General features: G+C 41.6%; 1 protein-coding gene across 2 annotated transcripts in view; it reads right to left on the reverse strand.

The window, feature by feature from the left end:
* Positions 1-20,486, reverse strand: part of nbeaa (neurobeachin a) — an 85,031-nt gene that overhangs the window by 51,745 nt on the left and 12,800 nt on the right. For both annotated transcript variants that reach the window (XM_029519056.1, XM_029519055.1), the window contains exons 2-6: positions 8,106-8,337; positions 5,405-5,505; positions 2,828-2,923; positions 2,450-2,571; positions 338-464 (exon numbers count right to left, since the gene is read on the reverse strand). In XM_029519056.1, the coding sequence (XP_029374916.1) occupies positions 338-464; positions 2,450-2,571; positions 2,828-2,923; positions 5,405-5,505; positions 8,106-8,337 (678 nt within the window). The remainder of the gene's footprint in view (positions 1-337; positions 465-2,449; positions 2,572-2,827; positions 2,924-5,404; positions 5,506-8,105; positions 8,338-20,486) is intronic.

A 20,486-nucleotide genomic window follows, 5' to 3' on the forward strand; every position in this document is an offset into this window, starting at 1 on the left:
AAGCACGGGGAACTTTGTTAGGCAGCGCAGAGATTCGACTGGATCAGCAAAAACTGTGGAGGGCCATCTCATCAAGTGAATGTGTGTGGGTTTGTGTGTGCATGCAAGGCTGTGTCTGTGTGTGTATTTGTGCAGGACAGTAGCAAAATGCTGACAGGAGCAGTGTTTGGGTCTTAATTGACAGATCTTATCTAGACTCATTAACAAGCGAGTGCATGAAGGCAGAAGAGAGCAGTCACACAGTCCTGATGCTGTCTCATCTCAGAACGTGGGATAACCAAACTCTGCGTTAAGTAAAAAATATGATGTTATTTGGCTACATATGCGTGTTTGTTACCTTGCGGGGTTGGAAGTCATATTTCACACAGTGCTGGAAGCCTTTTCCTTTCGATTTCAACGACGTCACGATGAGACAGTTTCCCACAAAGTGAGCAGAGTAGCCGATTCCCTTACTGGTGCGAAAGCTGCAGGAGAAGCATTAAGAGTTCCAAGTATTTCAATTCAAGATCTGCATTTCAAAACACCGTAGCCAGTTAAAAATGGTGGCTCTTGCTAATGAATGTGGCACCATCTGGGTTTTTCTGTGGCCGAGTCAGTGAAAGCATTGAACAAATAAATGAGGGTCTGATCGTGTTGGATTTTATGGATTTTATTATCAACAGTATAATGTTTTTTTTTTCTCTCTACCACTCTGCCACTAGCTGCCACAATGCCTGCAAAAGGTCAACTGCATCAAAGGAAGTCAACCACTTTTCACAAATTAAAATTAGACCATGCTACCTACAAAAAATCCAAGAGAAAACCTTTCACACCCACATATCAAAGTAGCTAAACCAATAGGTGTCCAAAAAAGCCATGTTTTAAGGTGCTTTTTTCTTTTGCAGCAGCATCAGTGGTCTCAGATCAGAGGTTTGTGAGAGACACCATTAATCCCCTTCCTACCAGTTTTTTTTCTCCATAGTGTTTCCCCTCCTGCACTCACAACCTACATGTAAAACCTGGTCTCACAGTGAAACTACTTGGTGAAACAACAAGGCACACTTCACACACTTCTAAAACAGGCCCAGAGAGGATCCCACACACAGTGGGACCAGAAAGCAGATATAAATCCCTGACACACCACAGGAGTGCATACGCTTTGTTATCGTGGCCTTAATGCAGCTGTGGAGGCCAGTATCACACAGGCGGCTGGAGTAGCAGCTGCATCTGGGGGAGGATGATAAGACCTGGGCCAGAGAAGAGGAGGGCACCCTCTCTATCTCTCGCTTTCCATGACAACCTGACAAATGGTTACTAAGGAAACAGGATTACATCCTTACACTTTTCACGATTAGAGCTCTCCTCTAAGACGGTACCCAAAGAATATTGGTATATATGACATCTTTCCTGTAGACGACTGGCTCCTTGATTCTTATTTCTGTCAGTAATGAATCGGCTCAACTCTGTGAGGGGGAGAGGTGAAGGGAGGAGAACATCACTTTGCGGCCCAGAGTGAAGAGGTGGGGGGAAGAAGCCGAGCGGCAAAGTAAAGGAGTTCAATTAAATAAAAGGTCAAAACTAATGAAGCTTCACAGTGGCTAATGGACTGCACTTACAGTGCTAACACTGGGGTGAGCGAGGTCCAGAGATGTAGAACGAGCAGAGGCATCCACCCACCTTTGACATTTAAAATTATGGTCTAATTCATTATCTGTTTATCTTTCACCTGTCTGTCATTCACTCGGATTCACTGAATAAAAATAATGTGTCTACTGATCAGCAACATGCATCCGAGATAATGACCATCAGGGGGCGAATGTATTGGGTGCAAAACAAAGTCCAGCTGTGTTGAAGTCTATGGGAATTTAGACCTGCTTCTTACTTGATTAATAAATCTGTAAAGGTTAGTAAAGGAGTCTATGGTTTTTAGATTCTGCTGTCAAGTCTTATTCAATACAGCATGATCCCATTTAGAGGAATCTAGATGATAAAGCACAGTATGCAAAGGTATGGCTACACAGTGACTGACGGACTGTATCAGGATGACAATCAGGATAAATGACAGGATAGGACTCCTCAGCTCCACCATCTCCTTCAAAACAAACCACACCATTAAACAACCTATGGCTGACATCATGGGGGTTACTACTATGAACTGTGTAACTGATTTTGTTTGAATTTTAATTTCAGAAGTTGTTTTTGGCATGTATCATACAGAAATACTACAAATCCTGTAGTTCAGAAATTTTCCACAAAAATCCTACAAAACTAACAGAAAAATATAATGTTTAATCCAAATGTTTTCGACTATTTTCCTTCCATTTCCATTTGTACTTGCAAATACATCGGCATGTGGCTGATGGCAAAGGAATAAAAGATAATGGCCATTAGAAATCCTCAGACAGTTGGTTTGATATTTTATTTTCCTAACATGTCATTTTGCAATCCAGGTAATTGGCTTTCTACTTACCAGTAGAGGTACGGTTTGTCTTTGTCCACATTAATGTTGTTGAGTGGATCCTGTCTGAACCAAGTGTTGATGGTGAATCCGTTCTGGTAAGGCCATTTGGCAATCGGTGGCAAGGCTATAGCCTAGGGGAGGATACACACTTCAGGGAAGCACTCACCACTGTTTAATAATCAATCAATATGTCACTCAGTTTGGCATTAGTTTTTTTTCTTATCAATCGACTTGTTGCACTGATGTTAATTAAGATGTGCTGACTGGAAAACAGAAATGCCATGAAGGAGTCTTTAGCAATGTTTGTGCACAAAGAAAAAATTAGACCAATTTTTTCTAATGAGGTTCTGCTGTCTGTTTAGGGTGTTTATCTTCGGTCTGGCTCACCGCTGCACTGCGTCCTGGAAAGTTGAAAAAGGTATCAGGGCCGTGTCTCTGAGGCATCTGGTTCAACACCGACAAGAGCTTAATTGCATGCCTTGGCTGGAGGACAGGAAAGGAGAGGAGAGGAGAGGAGAGGAGAGAAGAGGACAGGAGAGGAGAGAAGAGTGGAGGGGACAGGAAGGGGAAAGAAAGTGATTGCTATTATTACGTGGCAGATGCTGCATCCATCAGAGGCACAGGGGTTTGGGGGGGGGGGGCGAAACAAAAAAAAAAAAAACATGGTGTGACATCATATCTCCACCACAACCTCACTGGATCAATAACTCTTCAATCACCTCCGCCATCCCCCGACAACACCTCATCAATACCATGGCAACCTTTAATCGATCTGTCTCTGGAGAGGGCTGCTTGCAGCAGGAGAAATTGGAAAAGACAGGGAAATAGGGGCAAGGTGGATGGGTCAGCGTTGGTTATTGGACAGGGGAAGTACAGACAGAGAGCTGAGGGGATGTATGATGGTCTTGCGGTGGAACACTGATCAGCGATTGTGGATTGTTGATGGTGGTTGTCCTGGAGCATGAGCAGAGAGCAGGTGACAAGGAGGAACCAGGGGGGATCGACTGTGCTAGCTGCAGAGAGCAGCTCTCAGAGGAGTGGGTTTAGTCTTATAAAAGCATCCTAAATATGATCTCTCTTTTTAAAAAAAAACAAAAACAAAAAAACAAAACATCCACTCTGAGTCTAAAAGTGATTAAAAACTACGAGATGCCGACAACAAGTAGCACCGTAAGTGGAATTTGTTCTTAGCAGTCCTGGGTCTCTCCTGAATTAACCTCATTAACAGGTACTTAAAAGTAAGCTTGGCCTTGTGGTTCTAAAAGTAAGCATGAGTCAGCAACTGCACAGCTTATCCTTTTACAAGAGACAACAATAATAATAAACTGTGTAAACTCTGGTATGTTTACAAGCAAATTAAATTGAACTACAGCAAAGCTACAAAATGAAAAATCTTCTTTAGTTGACTTTAGCTGGTCAGAAAAAGTACATCAAACAACCTTTTGACTATGTAAAATATGTGATGCTAAACAATATGTTTAACCACCAGTTTATTGCCATGTTCACGGATCATCATAGGAAGCAAAAATTCACCATTATTCATGAGAAAACTCTAAGAATGTCAGCTTTGGCTTTGTATAAAATAAACATTTAGGGGGGGCCAGGCTGATTTTTCCTCAGGCTGACATTCAGTCAGTTTATCCGTGATGACACTGTTGCTGTATGACTATTGAGCAACACCCACCCTTAGCTTTTGCATTTATAAAGGTCAAGTGTGTTGTGTGGACTGCCTGACAGATGCATCGCCTGGCCATGCCTTCACGGTTGTCAGGACGAAAGAAAAAATAATAATAAATACAGTGTATATATTAAAATTGATTGAAAAATTGTGAAAAAAAAATAATAATAATAATAAAAAAATGACATGACTCATTATGCAGATAAATGGAATTGAATATCTTGCAAACTACTGGAATCACCTGTCTGCTGGTGAAGAAGTCTGACAAATGAGAGGGAGAAAATAATGAGTCCTTGAGCAAGGCATTATTCTTGCTGCTGGGTGGTTGGTGATAGAAGATGGGGATTAGATACAGACTGTGTGGGTCTGACTGCGTGCTGTTAAAAAATGTCAACCTTCTCCCCAGGAGAACAACAATTCTGAATTAATGGGCGATTTCATTCGTGTTTCACCTTCACAGCTGATTAGGCTGTTACTTATTACTCTAACAGAAGTAACACAGTCAACACTGTTTCATTAATAGTCAATTACAAATTACCAATTACCATTGTCTGGACGTACACTCTTAAATCAATCCAGGCAGCAGGATCAATAAACTCGCACACACGGTGGAGACCACGACTGGTCAGAACGTGGAGAGGTTTGAGTCAGTGTGGGACAGGAGGTCACTAAACAACTGCTCCTCATCATCGTCCTGTCCACGCCGTCCATCCTGTCCCATCAACAACACACTGCAGAGACAGCCGAGCTTGTTTTCTGTCAGAAAAATGCTGCTCCACTGTCACATGGAAGCTTTCAGGAAATCACTGAGACACTGTTCAAGCGTTCACCTGTGTGACAAGCCCAGACACTGCATTCTGTACTTGTTTTTTGTGCATCTTGCTGTATTCATTATACACGTACACTATCACTTTTTCTCTCCAGTCTTTCTTCATTTGCATTTCTAGCTCTGGGAAATGGAGACTAGTGACATCTAAGATGACAACTTCGCTGCCATCAGAGTCACTTGGATTGAACCTCCTTCAACCACTGGAGTGGAGTCAGGTCGATTCTCCGTCACAGACGTCAGACACACTCACAATATGAAATAAAAGAAGATATGACATAAAACTGTTGATTTTGTGTTAATATTTGTTGCCCAGTACTCGCAAAGTACATATACTATGTTTCATTTGTGTCTTATCCAAATATGTAACTGCTACACAATCTTAACACAATACAGAATGTAAAACTTCTTATATGGGGCCAATTAGTTTTTTTTGGTTTTTAACTCTCCACCAACTCACCCAGATGCCGTTGTCCCCCCTCAGCATACTGAAGAGCAGCTTCAGCTCCTTGACTGTAATGCTGTAACTGGCCATGACCCCAAGCATGTCCACTAGAAGGTCTGAGAAAACACAGACAGAAGCAGAAAGTGAGACTCAGACAGCAAAAATAAGATTTTCCGAGTGTCTGTCTGTGTGTGTGTGTGTGTGTGTGTGTGAGTCAGCACTTGCAGCTCCTTCTCCTGACACACTCTGTGTGTTGAGCAATCTATTAGTCCTGTAAAATTCACCTCCACTGTGTGCAAAATGCAGACAACCTTGAATCTCAAGCTGAATTGCTGAGTACAGAATTATGTAGCAAAGTCATATCTTGTTGTGTGGTTATTAATCTTAATAAATCTGGTGACATGAAGGAAAACACGCGGAACAGATGTCAAATCTTCTCACCTGTTGGCAAAAACAACAAATACCCATGTCATGCTTTGATAAAGCAGCCAACAGCGACAGACTTGCGCATTGTGTACATTCATTCATTCGTTTTCAACTGCTTATCCATCAGGGTCGTGGGAGTACATGAGACTTGTTAATGAAAATCGATTTAACACCACTATGTGTTCACCTTAGCTTAGCAGAAGAACTGAAAGGGGAAACCACTTTTGCTGTAAAGATAAAAAAAAAAAAAAAAAGGAATATACCTATCTGCGCATTAGTAAAAACACATTCATCAGTCTACAATCCAATAAACATCCTTTGATTGTTCTACTGACTGTTCACCCCTGCTTCTTGTCTTCATGTTATCGTATGGTAAGCTAATCTAAGCAAATCATCTATTGGATCTGGCTTTTTGAGAATTAATAAATTTGAACGTTTTATAAATGTCTAAATTATTTCTTTAACATTTTCACACACACACACACACATAAGCAACTGGACCTCCGTGACCTCAGACTCGAAATGAGCTCTAATTTACTGACTTCATGTCATGAAATTGAAAGAAAACAAGGCTTCAAAAGTAAAATGATTAAAGATGACATTGTGTTTACTTACATTTGTTCAGTCAAAATGACCTTCCCACCTCGCTGACTTCGAATTTACGCAACCACAACACAATAGTGTGGACGCGGCAGTCACACAGCATCGCCTGCTCACAGTGAGGTAATCTGCTTACAAAAGGCTTCTTCTCTTCTATTAGGCCTGCTAGATATGAATAGAGTCTTCCCACAATATTTAATTAGCCCGAGCCCAGCAATAGGGAATAAGGCAGAAGACTAGCTCACTGAGGTGTTTGGTAGGAGAGGAAAATGCAATACACAATGTCCTAGATTTAAAACCCCTCAGCTCTGTTTTTGGTACAATCAATCCATGTAGGTCATTTTAAATAGCTTCAGAAAAGTCTTGGAATGGTGGCTGAGACTGGGAGAATTGGCATTAAATTGATTTAAGCAGTATAAACTCAGCTGTGGTGAGCAGTAATAACAAGTCATAGAAGTTATAAAACACATTATCCTGCTGCAGTAGGGAGGACAGAGAGGACACTGGGGGAGGGAAGGAGAGGACACACCAAAGCATCATTAAAGGGGGGGAAGTCAAAGCTGATATGATCATGTAAAGTGTGTGTGTGTGTGTGTGTGTGTGTGTGTGTGTGTGTGTGCAGTTTTACAATCAAGCCCACACATACGAATCGCAGCATGCACAGAAACATACTGAGGTCATTACTCAGCCTCTGCTGCACCAGCCGGTTGTTATGGATGTCTGACCGCAGGGTGAACACAAAGGCACACATGAAATTATTTGGTTATGAAGAAAGACTCTGAGCCTCAGCCAATAAACATCTCGCAACATCTTATTCAACTCTCAAAAGTAACTCAATCTAAATTATAATTGTTTAAAATTAATTTTACAATTATTTAAAAACATATATATTTACTTAGGGATGTGGACGGTTAACTTTGTGGGGTGTTTTAAGGTGAACAACATGCTTCTGGATCCTATTGTTTAATGTTTGAAACCTTAAATATCACCCAAGTCAGTCAAAGAAGTCAATTTTGCACTAAAGCCTGACACCAAAGGTGATATACAGATTTTGTTTTTGCATCTACTCGAAAGCTTCACTTTTATTTTCCTTCCTTCCTCCCTTGTGGTCTGGAGTTAAGAGGTTTTGTGCAATTTTAAACATTTGTGAGAAAATCACTGCCTGTCTGAAATCATTACTAACATCAAAAGGGTTGAAAGAGAGGCAGTAAAAAAGCTAAATTACATAAACACCTTCACGACTCCAGCCTTTATATTGTTCAACAGGATCTTTTGTGCTTTAAGATGGTGCAGGTACACTGACACAGGTCCTAAGTGGGTCTTCTTATTTTTCTCCATTCATTTTCTGCACTTCTGACCCTGTTTCATTGAGTCAAATATTTATTTAAATATTGTGCTTGATGATAATGGGGAATGTAAAAATATAAAAACACAAATAAGAGCTATCTCTTAATGTGTTTGCATTACAGCTGGGGAGTGGCACCATAAATCACTGATCATTTAAGTGACACTGAATTTTCATGTGGTGATGCTGATATCTTCTTATCTTATCAACCTGTTCCAAACAGCAAATAGAAACTCTTCTAACTGAGTGACTGAAAGATTGAATAGAAAATATACTTTATGTGTCTTTATGCATGTCACAGCGTGCTCATGAACATAATTATCACCCCGTCTGTCTTGTGCTCACCTGCGATCATGTCATCCACAGTGCTCATCTTGAGCAGCACCTGCTGGATGAGGCCGACCTCCGTGCTGGTCTGCAGGTTGCGCACGCTTTTGCGCAGGATGGCGGTGAACATGCTCCAGATCTCAGCCTGGCATGTCACCTCGCAGTGGGACAACAACTCCACCATGCAGCCGATGCTCTCTGCCTCCTGGATGATGAAGTTCATCTCCAGGTCAAACTCGCCACCCACCAGCTGGAGGAGGGTGAGGAGGAACACAGGAAAGGGGAGGAGGGACATTGTTTGGGAGTCACAAAATGGTAGGGGGCCGATGTAAAAGAAGGTGTTTGGGAGGAGACACGAAACAAGATGGAAGGAGGGAGAGAGAGATAAGACAAGAAGAGAGAATGATTTAGTGAAGCATTTAACCTTTTGTCTGTAGTAAAGACGTAAGCCTGGCTTCTGATGGATGCTGATTGTGGTCAGGAAAGCATTTCCTCTGCCGGGGGCCACACATACTGCAACAAATAAATGTCCTTCATTTCTGCACGCACGCACGCACACACACACACACACACATAGCTTCATCTTGAAACCTGAAATCTCCTATTGCTCTCTCACTAAAGTGAGGAGCACAACACTCTCCTCTGTGAACTATAACTCTCAAAATACAGCAGGCATAAAAATGACCCCCCCCCAGATAGACATATGACCACACAATGTACTGATTAATACACCATTGAGTGTATGTTAGCATAGATCTAGATAGCATTAGTAGGAGGAGGACACCACAGGCTACTTTTAGTCAAGTCAAGTGCAAATGTTCTCTCTCAATGGATGGTGCACCATAATTACTTGTGAAAGTACAGCTTTCATTTCACTGTGCCTCTCACACTCACATACACACCAGTAAGCTCACACTCGTCACATCCAGTACATGAACACAAGCGTATCCGCTCAGCATACTACACTATCCAGGAAAGGGCAGCCATAGCAACCAACAAGCTACTGTAAGAGCTTATTAAATCAGACGGAAGAGAAACATGCAGGAGGTTAGGAGAGGCTAGCAGACGAGAGATAAAAACATGGGACAGGATAAACTGTGTCTGTACGACAGTGGCGAGAGCAGCCCGCCGCTATCTGCATGGTGGAGGGAACACGAGAAGAGCGAAGTAAAGAGGCCGAAGTCAACCGCTGTTCAAAAATAAATACTGAATCTGAATTGTGTTGGATAAAGGTCTCCGTTTCCAACAATTAAATCTGCGTGTCAGCCTGGGAATTGATTCAGTAGCACTGCAAGTCCAGGTCTCTTGTTTCTGTTATTACATAAATGTGTTCTAATGGTGGTAGTTCTCAAGTTTTTGTTTTACATGAATGAAAGACAATTTTTTAATCATTTGTTGCATAACACTTCAGGCTTGAACATCAAGGTACTTGCAATCTCCATGACAACTGAGTACATGTCTGCTGATGAAGACCACAAGATGTGGCTGAAAGGTCGAGAAAAGGCCTGCATTTATACTTCCAGACATTTATGATCATTTAAAATAGATTATATATCTGAAAGAGTTTTAAACGAAATTTCATGAGGGTTGATATATGACGTTTCATCTACTTCATCTTTTGATGGCGCATTTTTCACTCGAGGTTGAATGTTTTGTACAATCTCATCAATTCAGCAAAGATCAATTGATGCATTTCCTTTTTGTATTTAAAAAAACTACTTGAGCATTTTGAGAACACATCCATTGTCTGACTCTTAACTTCTTCTCTGCATTGGTATACAGCATCTGAATGGAAGAATCTAGCAGTCATCACAGCTTCTCAATACTTTCATTATGGCAACATATCGAAATGCGCATTTAATGTCTTTCTTCAGATTCAGCTACAATTCACGCTACATTTGAATGAAGACCTGTTTATGGTCTCACTTTAAAGAAAGTGAAGAGGTGTGGACTCAATTTAAATAAGACTGACCTCAACACCAAGATTCATATTAGCAGCCGCAGTCATTACCAGCCGCAGTATTTATTACATGCCAGCCCATTGACAGACTTTAGAGATTGAAGGTTAGTCCTTGTCAGCTGGACCTCCTTTCCTCTCATTGGTTTGACTAAAGTCATCTTGCGATAAATCACATTTTAGGGCCTTGGTGTTAAAACAACACCTATCGAAGTGCAAAGTCTCCATGCTTTTCTACCTGCTCCTCATCCTCAACTGCTCATCAGCCACACTAACTGCCTCTCATTTCTCCCTCGCTCGGTGAAGGAAATTGATCCTGTGCACTCTGTGAACACATTAGCAAAGATTAGATAGGACCCCTGAACGAGGTATGGTATACAAGAAGGAAGAATTAATTCATCCAACATCGAATTTTCCCCCGACCAGTCTCCTCTGAGGTTCCCAATTACAGAGCCCACTTGGGACCACTACATCCTACAACATCTATACAACCTGCCAGTCTGAGGATGCTCAATATAACCTGCAACGGAAGCTTAGAGGGAGACGGCGTAGTCTTTTGTAGGAACTTACTGGCAGATATACGGCAATGGTAACACAGAAAACAAATATATCCACAGGCCATACACACATATGTACAGCACAAGCATAATCTGTCTGCTTACTCTTCCCACCCGGGCACAAAACATCACAGCGAGATGAGAGGGGTGATGCAAACAACGGCAACAAATAGAGTCTCGTGATCAACAATACAGAGAAAACAGGGGGAGGTGGATAAGGAGGTGGGGGTTAGTGGGGCGGTGGGGTGAGTGCAGGAAACACAGTGGAAGAAAAACAAACGTGCCCAGATAATTATTATCTGTGCTCCACCAGAAGCAGCATCTGGAAAGACAGCTAAAACCAGGGATGACACTGCCAAGAGCTTCCTGGAGCAAGCATTTCAGAAGAGAGGACGAAAAGACAGACAGACAGACAGACAGACAGAGAAAATATTCTCCAATATAAAATGTCACATTAAAATATATGTTCTCCATTTAATGTGGTTTCCATAAAGATGATTGATGCTGCCCATTATTTACTTGAGCTGGATTTTTAATTGATGTATAAATAAACATGCTGCATTACTGGTAATAAGGTAGATCGTGAACAGCCTGAGCACACTTCTCCACCGCCATCACCACACAAATGGACAAAGGAGGACTAATTCGTTTTATGTGGGGAAACATGATGCTTTTACATAAACACCCGTAACCTTCGATCTTTCTTTTCAACCAACTCCGTGCGTCCTGCTGGGGAAAGCGCTCTCAAAAGGCAAGAGCAATCACATCAGTGAGCATGCACAAGAGGCTTTTACCGCCCCAATCTATACCCTGGCGGTTAAAGGGACAGACGCAGATAAACAGGGACCCGCATTCTGCCACACGCCAAAAGGATAGAGGGGCTTGGCAGTACCACGTCATCTCCTCTGAGGCAGGGAGGTCTGAACGCTAACCTCACAGTCTTCTTGGCAACTTGGTTGAAGACATTTGTTTTGGCAGCATTGTGGCAATTACTGCTCCCCGAGTGTACCAGTCTTGTCTTTATGTTCCATTCACAAAAACAAAACAAACCAAATAAAACAAAAAACTGCCTGTCATCCAGAGGTTGGGGCTGAGGAAATGACAACCTCTTCCGCACACTCAATGTTCTAGCTTTCGGAACATTTGACACTTGAGGATTGTGTTTGTGCTTTTGTATGTGAATGTCATCCCGCAAATTATGAGTCGACTATGGATACAGCATGTGCTTGTGTCATACTGAAAATCAACAAGCTTGCACAATACTGAAATATAACAGTGTCCTTGTGTTGTGAGTGTAAAGAAAACTTTGTTTCTGGTTCAAGGACACAGAAGACACTGAACCTTGAAACAGAAATGCATCGAATAATGTACATGTCACTAAAATAAAAAGAAGTTAGTGTGAAGTATCACAACTGTGCTTCCACATTTATACGGTGCTTTTTCCTCTGTGTCCTCCTTATTTCCAATTCTGTCCTGACCAGCTCTGCAGTGCTGCTCATTGAGACCGCCAAGGAAGTTGGCACTCAGTTTGGCATCCCTCGGGATGTGTCGGGGAGGTGGGAGTTTGAGGAGGGCGGGGGTCAGTGCCAGGACCGTCTTCCTACCACAAAGAGCTTATATGAGCAGGCACCTCGACCAGCCAAAATCAGCTCTCATAAAGGGCCTGGAAAAACAAACAGCCCCTCTGTCCATCTGAGCCTTTTTTCACCAGAAACAAAGCTCGGACACAGTCCTGTCTGAAGGGGAAGCTGCGCAAGACATGACACAGTCCGTCCTAAAAAAGTCATTTTAAAAAATGACCCTCATCGCTAAAGCAATCATCCATACAAGATTATAATCTGCAATCTCAACCGCGGTCAAATAATACCTGACTGTTTTAGCATTATATCATTCCTAAGGACACAAAAAGCAGAATCTAGAATCTGATTGCTTGAATTAGCCTATTACATGATGACAGACAGATCAATTCACCCAATCACCTGCCAAGTATCTTTTCAGAGCACATGGCCGTTTGCAAACAGTTTCAATGAAGGCTTCACAGACGGTGTTGTGTAACAAAAAATCTCACACATCAGGTTATGGAGCTGAAGAAGCTAAATGAAATTTTGTCACAAATTTTTTTAGAAATTACAGCTGTGCTTTTCCTAGGTGACTTAAATGGAAAAGACCTCTGTAACATGATCGATTTAATGGCACTTGCGCCATATGTAATTTAAGCAATTTGTCATTGGCTTTCTCCCAAAAGAGAAAAAAAATAATCATTTATACACTTTTTAATTAAACTTCTAGTTTTAATATCTTACCTGAGAATTTTGAAGGTGAATTCTAGAAAGCACGCCATCAATTGGAGTTATGATTATTTAACTGAAAACGATCGCTCAGACCAACCACAGCCCATTATGTAGTGCTGTGATGGCACATCAAATGAGCCATTACGCTGCCTGATTACTTTGACTGAGTGTTGAATATTGGATGACTACCGCAGCCAAAGCTGCCGAAAGAGGCACCTGTTGCTCATTACGGCCGTCAGAGATGACGGGTCAGAGAGGCAAGAGCTTGGTCAATAGCTACCTCCTCTGCTTCTGCACATTCAATTGAGCCTTTGGAGCTAGCATCATCAATATGCAACTTCAAAGCCTCTGGGAGTGTGCTGGAGAGGTGCAGGGATGCGTGCGTGTTTGTTTGGTCACAGTATGTGTGAGGGTGTGTGTTTGTGTGGTTCATTACTCATTTGTGTCCCCTGAGTGCGCCGTGGCCATTCAGTCCCTTTGTGTGTGGAGTGAAAGAGGAGACGAGAGGCCCATCTAGACATGAGATCACAGATTATACACTTATCGCTTCGCCGAGAGGGCTCAACAGAGCACAGGAGAGCAAAATTGAAGGAGAGTGAAGGGGGCAAAAAAAAAAAAAAAAAAAGGGAAGTAGAGAGGGAGACGAAAGGGAGAAAAACAAACAAAGAGAATGAACAGTGCGAACTGCAAAAGGGAAACAGGAGGAGGGAGGCTGGACAGAGGAGGACATAGCGAAGAGAAAGTGTGTGTGTGTGTTTGAAGGAGAGAGCATGAGAGACGGAGCGAAAGAGAAAACGAGGGCAAGACAGCGGCTGAATGCTGTTGTGCTTTATTATCAGGATGGCAGAGCGGTTTTATTGCCCATAGCCTTTAGCACGCTGATGATGATGACCGTAGCAAATCTCTAAGGAGATATGGATTACATTGGGGCTAAACTGGCCACAAAACACTCAATAATCCACACCATGTTTTCTGCATGACCTAATTTTTGGTAAACAACATTGATAAGAGCTGCAGTTAATTTTATCACTGGCACCAATTTATATTCAGGATAAACTTCTTATAATATTGATTTTCCAAGGCTTTAGGCTGAGGATCCGTGTGGGCATTAATAATAAAGGTGACACGAATCTTCAGAGCAAAAACACATCTATTATAATGAGAGTCACTGAGACATGGGAGTGATGAGTTAATTAATTGATGGGTTGATCCACAGATTAATCACAAGCAGCTTTAATGATCAAATCATAGTTTAGGCCATTTGTCATTTAGAACGGCCAAATATGTGCTGCTGGGTCATGATTTTCATTTTATTACATCAGACTAGTGTGAATATTTTTGGGCTTTGGGCTCTTGATCAGACAACCAGGCTTTTTAGAAACCTCGCTTTGGAAAGTTTTTTTTGCTTGTCTTTGTTTTCTGTCATTTTTAATTGGATGTGGTTGAGTCTGAGACACACAAAACAAGAAAAATTAAGTCATCATTTTGTTTACGAAGAAAACAAATAAATCCGCCTTAAATCATAAAGCATTTTTTTTTTTACCCTTTTCACAGCTTTGTTTTTTTAATAATCCCCTAAAAAAAAACAAAAAACCAAACAAACCACGAGATAAATGGATACTAACAAAATATGATTAGCTGAAGCCCTAACGCTAACTGTTGTGACAGTGGTCAAGCGCACAGTTGCAGTGGAAAAAGGGCAGTATACGCTCTGTCTCTCTGTGACTGTGATCAGAAATGACGTGTTAACGGACTGGAGCTCACAGCCAAACGAGGTGGAGGGGTGGGGCCCCCCTTGACTGCATTTCCCATGGGCCTTTGGACCAATGTCGACAGAGATGGCAGATGGCACGAGAAACAGCCCCCACTCATGAAACCATGACACTCCACTCAAAGCAACAACGTCACAATCACACAGCCAGCACACACAAAAATACACTCAAGTGACCAAAACAACCATAATCAGCAGTGAGAGTACGGTATACATCAAAGCTGTAATGCGTGAAGTGAAGAAGAGATGAAGGGAGAGAAGTGAAGTCCACAGCAGAAATCACAGCAGAGCAGTTTTAGGTAAGATGCAGAGAGAAGCCAGGTTTCAGCACACATACACACACAAAAAATAAAAAACAAAAATACACTAGTGATTACGTAAATCCACACTGGGGGATATAAAGTTGGTTTAGGCCAGAAAGACACAAACAAGGAGGTTTGTTTTGTGTATGTGCGGTTGTGGGAAGTGCCGGTAAAAAGATGTCTAAAAATGTCAGAACTTGGTGGACAGCAGATATTTCTCCATGCCATAAAAACTGCAACGGCACAGAGAGTAGCACTTTCAGCATATGTGGAATTATTATGGAGAATCCATATTGGATATTACGAAAGTTAGATTATGGTTGATGTTGAATCAGCTCAAAAGAAGATTGAAAATACTATTTCTATACAGTGCAAAAAAAAATAAAAAATCTAATGAATTTGACAATCTAATCTAGCATTAATTTAAATGTCATTTAAATGTGAGTTGCTTATGCAGTCAAACACAAGCAGAAGTATCTCAGTCCATTGTGTGAACTGACAGGTGTTTCTCATTTAGCTCAAAAAAAGCGTGGATCTTTTACTTTTTGGAAAGAGAAAAACTTCCTGAATTAAAAAAAAAAAACAAAAAAAAAACTGCAGTGCCCTGGCTGTAGGTTGTGTTAGCCCTGTGTGAGTTTAAAGAGGCTATATAATGGGAAACTGACATGATTTGCATCCAAAAAACTCCCAACGATTGGGCTGATACTGAAGCACATTCTTTCACCCCCCCCGACGCACCACTCGTATATATTCTGCACCAACAGAGGACAAAAAAACCAAACCGAAGAGAGATTCAAACTGCCAACAGAAAACGAAACAAACACAACACATACACATGGCATTTTGTTTCTTTTACACACACATTGCATTTTCCCTGCAGGGCAGTGCAGATGGCACTTCATTACAAGCTAATACGTCAGCCACACACAGCAGCTCTATGCAGCAAACTCACTTCTCTCTTGGACGCTGTTCTGCACGCACACAACATCCAATCTCAGAGCCAGTTGAGAACCCACATGGACAGAGAGCAAAAGCCTGGCTAAAGGTTCAGTTTAGAGCCCTGATTCTCTGTACTCCAGGATCAAGACTGTGATTTCTTGCCAAATACAATTTTGTTCTGTTTGCCTCCTTAATATTGTAAGGACGAACTAAAAATATACGTTAGAAACGATCGTGCAGAGCAAACATGAAGTCACAGATGGCATGAATACAGTGTTTTACATAAATGAGCAAAAAAGCATAAAATCTTCAAAGAAATGAACACAAAGTTGCAGTTGGCAAGGTTTCTGCCTGTCTTCATACGTTTTATGTATGAGCCATACCGCGCCGCATGAAAAAATGTCATTTAGATCGGTCCTTGAGTCATTTCATTTAATTTGGTGCATACAAAAAGGCATGTATGCATAAACATTGTGTCCTACGGGCACAGAGGCTTTGCTTCATTGACCTTTGTAAGTCTGTCAAGGACGCAGCACAGGGAAGGTGAAAATGTTCCATCAACTAACCGCTCCCTCCAATTTAGCAAATAAGTGTACGTGCTGCACTTCCACAAGACTCAACATGGAGACATTTGTGTTCTCTGTGCCAAAAGCTGTACCCTGGGAAGATTTTCCACAAAAATAACCACCAATGTGCGTCTATACATACATCAAAGAAACAGCTAAGCTATTGAGCGTTCCCATGTATTGGCTTGTCAGTATTTATTAACACCGCCAAAAACCAAAGAGGGAGCGCTGGATAAAAAAAGAGAACGAGAGAAGGAGCGATAAGACTGTAATACCTGCTGAGATCTGTCTTTATGAAAGCCTCTAGTCTTCAGTTCATGGCAGGACAGTTCAGTGGGCCTTTTCACGCCCCCTACATCTGACTCAAGTCTTGTCAAGTGCAAGCTCAAAACAAACCTTACACACATACACACAGCGTACAAAAGGTAAAAGTCTTTTCTGAGCTATTCGTTGCAAAAAGTCTTGAGTCTTCAGTCATTCACACGTGCTTTCATCCAGTTTGTCGCTTCTGCACACATACGCGCTCAATGCTTACAATAGCAGCGATTCACATGAATGACAGCATGAGTGCAAACAAAAGGACAGGTAGAAGAAGATAACGGAAGCGATAGACTGCTTTTTCCCCAAAATAATCCAGTAATAATGAGCCACAGTTTCATTAGCATATGAGAATTTGGGGCAAAAATAAAAGTGTTTTAAATAGAGTGGAAGGCTGAGGATCTTTAAAAACGGCAGAAACTAAGAAAAGATCAGAAGGAGATTAACTGTACTATATATCAGATGGACCACAAGAAAGTGAGGTTGGGCATCAGAAACAGCAGAAAGGAAATGCGAGCAGTAAGGTGTGAATGAAATGAGCTCTCAGCACAGCGGGCAGCTCGTGATACAGTAGAAATCCTTCAAGAGCTCAAAATTCACTGACAAACGGCTGAAAACTGGAACTGCACTAATTGGTGTATTAATGGCATCAACATTTTTCCAGGGCTTAGAGCCCGTGACAGCAAAACATTACATTAACCACTGCAAAACAAAACTGCTGTTCACATCTGAAATCCTCAGAAACGAAAAAAAAAAACAAAAAAACCCATCCAGGTCAGACACACATGCATGCACACACACACACTGTGGGACTGAGGATTGCAGCTAAGTGACCACAACTCTGACTTCATCCAACTGCAGTTTAAAATGTCTGCCACCTGATTGGCCAAAGTGGCTTAGTAACGGATCTAGCAATAAGCCTTGTCACATGCTATTGGGCGACAAGCAAAAAAAAAAAAAAATTACCCTTTTTGTCTTAACACAACAACACACATCCCTCTCCCTAACACACGCATGTCTACAGATTCATAGAGCTCTTTCAATCACCAAACATCTGTTAAAGAAAATGGCATTTTAAAGTGAATTTAATTTGCATCACAATGGACAGTTTTAATAGAAGATACTCCAGTAGAGAGGTTGTCAAACATACGAGAGAAAATAATAGACCGCTATCCCTCAGAGGGAGTGAACAGACTTAACTACAGGCCAACCAGTAAACACATGACTATGTACAAATGACTCATCTAAGGTTTGGCATTAAACTGAGTCTGTTTGTCTGTCATTGTTCTTTTAAAAAAAATGATATAGTTCTGTTGAATTTATGATGTGGGAGGCTGTGAATCAATAAACCACTGATTAGATGTTGGTGGTGATCCAGATTTGGGATCTATGCCTTCAAAAGCCATTTACCCACGTTGTTTACCCACCACTGTGAGGGATTTCAAGAATTTCAATTCTGTGTATATGCTTTGCATAAAACATTTTAGCATTTAAATGTATTGACAGAAAGTATGTGCTTGAGACTAACAGAGTTGGAGAATTGCTCAGAATCATGGCCCTTGGCTAAAATAATCATCCACTGCACTTTCCCATGAATAAATTTACATCCTCCTTCATACAACACATCAACTCAAGCTATAGCTTTTTCAGTTGTAGTTGCTGCGGTACATCCACTGTCATCAGGCACTAGATGGGTCCATCCCCAGAAAAGAAGGCAAGGTGATGGAATAAACATGGCTAAAGAGAGTAAACATGTAAAGTACCTCCCAAGCTGGCATTTGCAGTGACAGATAAAGAGCTTCATGGAAATGAAAAAGCTTTCTGACAATATTGATTTTATAATTTGAAATTCAATTCAACACCATCTGCTATCAAGGGTATTCCTAAAAAAATATACAAGATTGTCAACCTCGAATCATTCAACACTTGAAACTGAATCACCAGATGAGCACAGGTCAGTCACAGGTCGCAGTAACCGCATTGGCATAAGTCAAGAGATTCAGACAAAGTCTAAATTTAAATGCTGCAAGGGAACACCCGCAGCTCCCTCTATTAAGGAAACACCTAGGCTGTCCAGACTAATTATAAGGTGTTAAGATTTTAAGTGTTACGGTTTAATAGAAAATTCCAAAGGCAACTTCTATTACCAGTGGGCAAAGGAAGTGAGGAGAGTGAGAGAACTTCCAAAATGCCATGGCACAGAAAAAGAAGAGTGAAGATAAAAACTAAGAGGCCGGAATAGAAAAAAGCATCAGTTAAAGTTTGTGATTGAGAGGAGACTGTTGAATGGAGAGCTTTAGGAGTAAAAGTGTCAGGCTGCTGTCTTTCTTACCCCCTTCCTTTGTTTTTTTGTCTTTTTCTGCCAGATTCTGTCAAGGACAAGAGGCAGCTAAATTTTTCTTTCTTTCCATTTGTTTTCCTGAAGGCAGGCAGTACCAAGGGCATCCTTGTGTTTTATGTCACGGGAGCCTCAGAAGGAAGGACTCAAGGCTGAGATAAGGTATTTTAACAAGGCTTTCGCACCCGTTCCCCTGACTCAACTCAAATACGCTCATTTCAAAGACGCTGACAGGATGTGTAGTCCTACAGGGCATCTTCCATGTTGTTTTCACTTCAGTGAAAATGCTATAGATAGAAATCCTGACAAGAAAGTGGAGGTAAGATTTACACGTCATTTCGAACTCCTCATTCTCACTGAAAACCAAGAAGGTCTGATTGATCAGAACAGCCAAGGTGCAGTACATAAATTGTGTGGTCTATCTTCCATGGCCGTAGCCTTTTCAGCTGATATATATGAGTGTGTCAGTGTGTCTGTGAGATGCAGCAGGTGCAGACAAGCTGATGCTAAGTTCAAAGGTCAGGAGATAAAGCCTACAGACCTGACTCAGGCCAGGCGGGTGGCAATTCAGGATGACTAATCTGTTTGTTTGGATTGGTTGAGTGTATGTGGTGCAGCAGATAGGATGTGTGTCTGCACGTGTGTAAGCACAAGCAAATGTGCACAGGCACACACACACACACACACACACACACACACACACACAGAGAAAGCCATGTATGTGTTCACCATTCAATAAAACAATGGGGAGCACTGTTCCACTGAGCCACAGCTGACGGAGGATAAGAGGGGCAGCATGCAGCTCCAATGAGTCTCAGTAATCCATCATCATAAGACAGGATCGGGAATGACACGCACGCGCACGCACACACACACACAAAATAGGGTTTGGAAAGGCTAGCAGAGTGTGACGCAGTCTGTTTAACAGTGCAAAAAGACCACACACAGTGCGCACACATACTGTACACACAAGATAATCACAGGTCAAGTCAGATAAACACACAATGTAATTCACATAGAAACACATGACGCTAAAACCAAAGTTAGCTCTCCACATATTAATGTGGTTATAATGAAACGTCTGGCCCAAAAGAACAAGCGCCAGCATCTTCTCGATCAAGGTGCGTCTGCGCTGCAGGCCTGTCACTACATCAGCTTTACTTCAGACTCGTCCTACACACTGGACAGTTGCAAAGATGTGTTTGAAGCTCGTGTTGTTTGAAGTGCAGCAGACAAAGCTGTAAGGGTGCAGAAGCTCTCAGAAACTCGGGCTTTGGAAGTAAAAACCATGAAAAGGAATCATTGAGAGTTTGCATTTGCAGTGATCAAGTCGTATTCAAGATTTAAATCGCCTGCACAT

The sequence above is a fragment of the Echeneis naucrates genome, chromosome 14 (assembly GCF_900963305.1).
Source record: "Echeneis naucrates chromosome 14, fEcheNa1.1, whole genome shotgun sequence".
Taxonomy (NCBI): Eukaryota; Metazoa; Chordata; class Actinopteri; order Carangiformes; family Echeneidae; genus Echeneis; species Echeneis naucrates.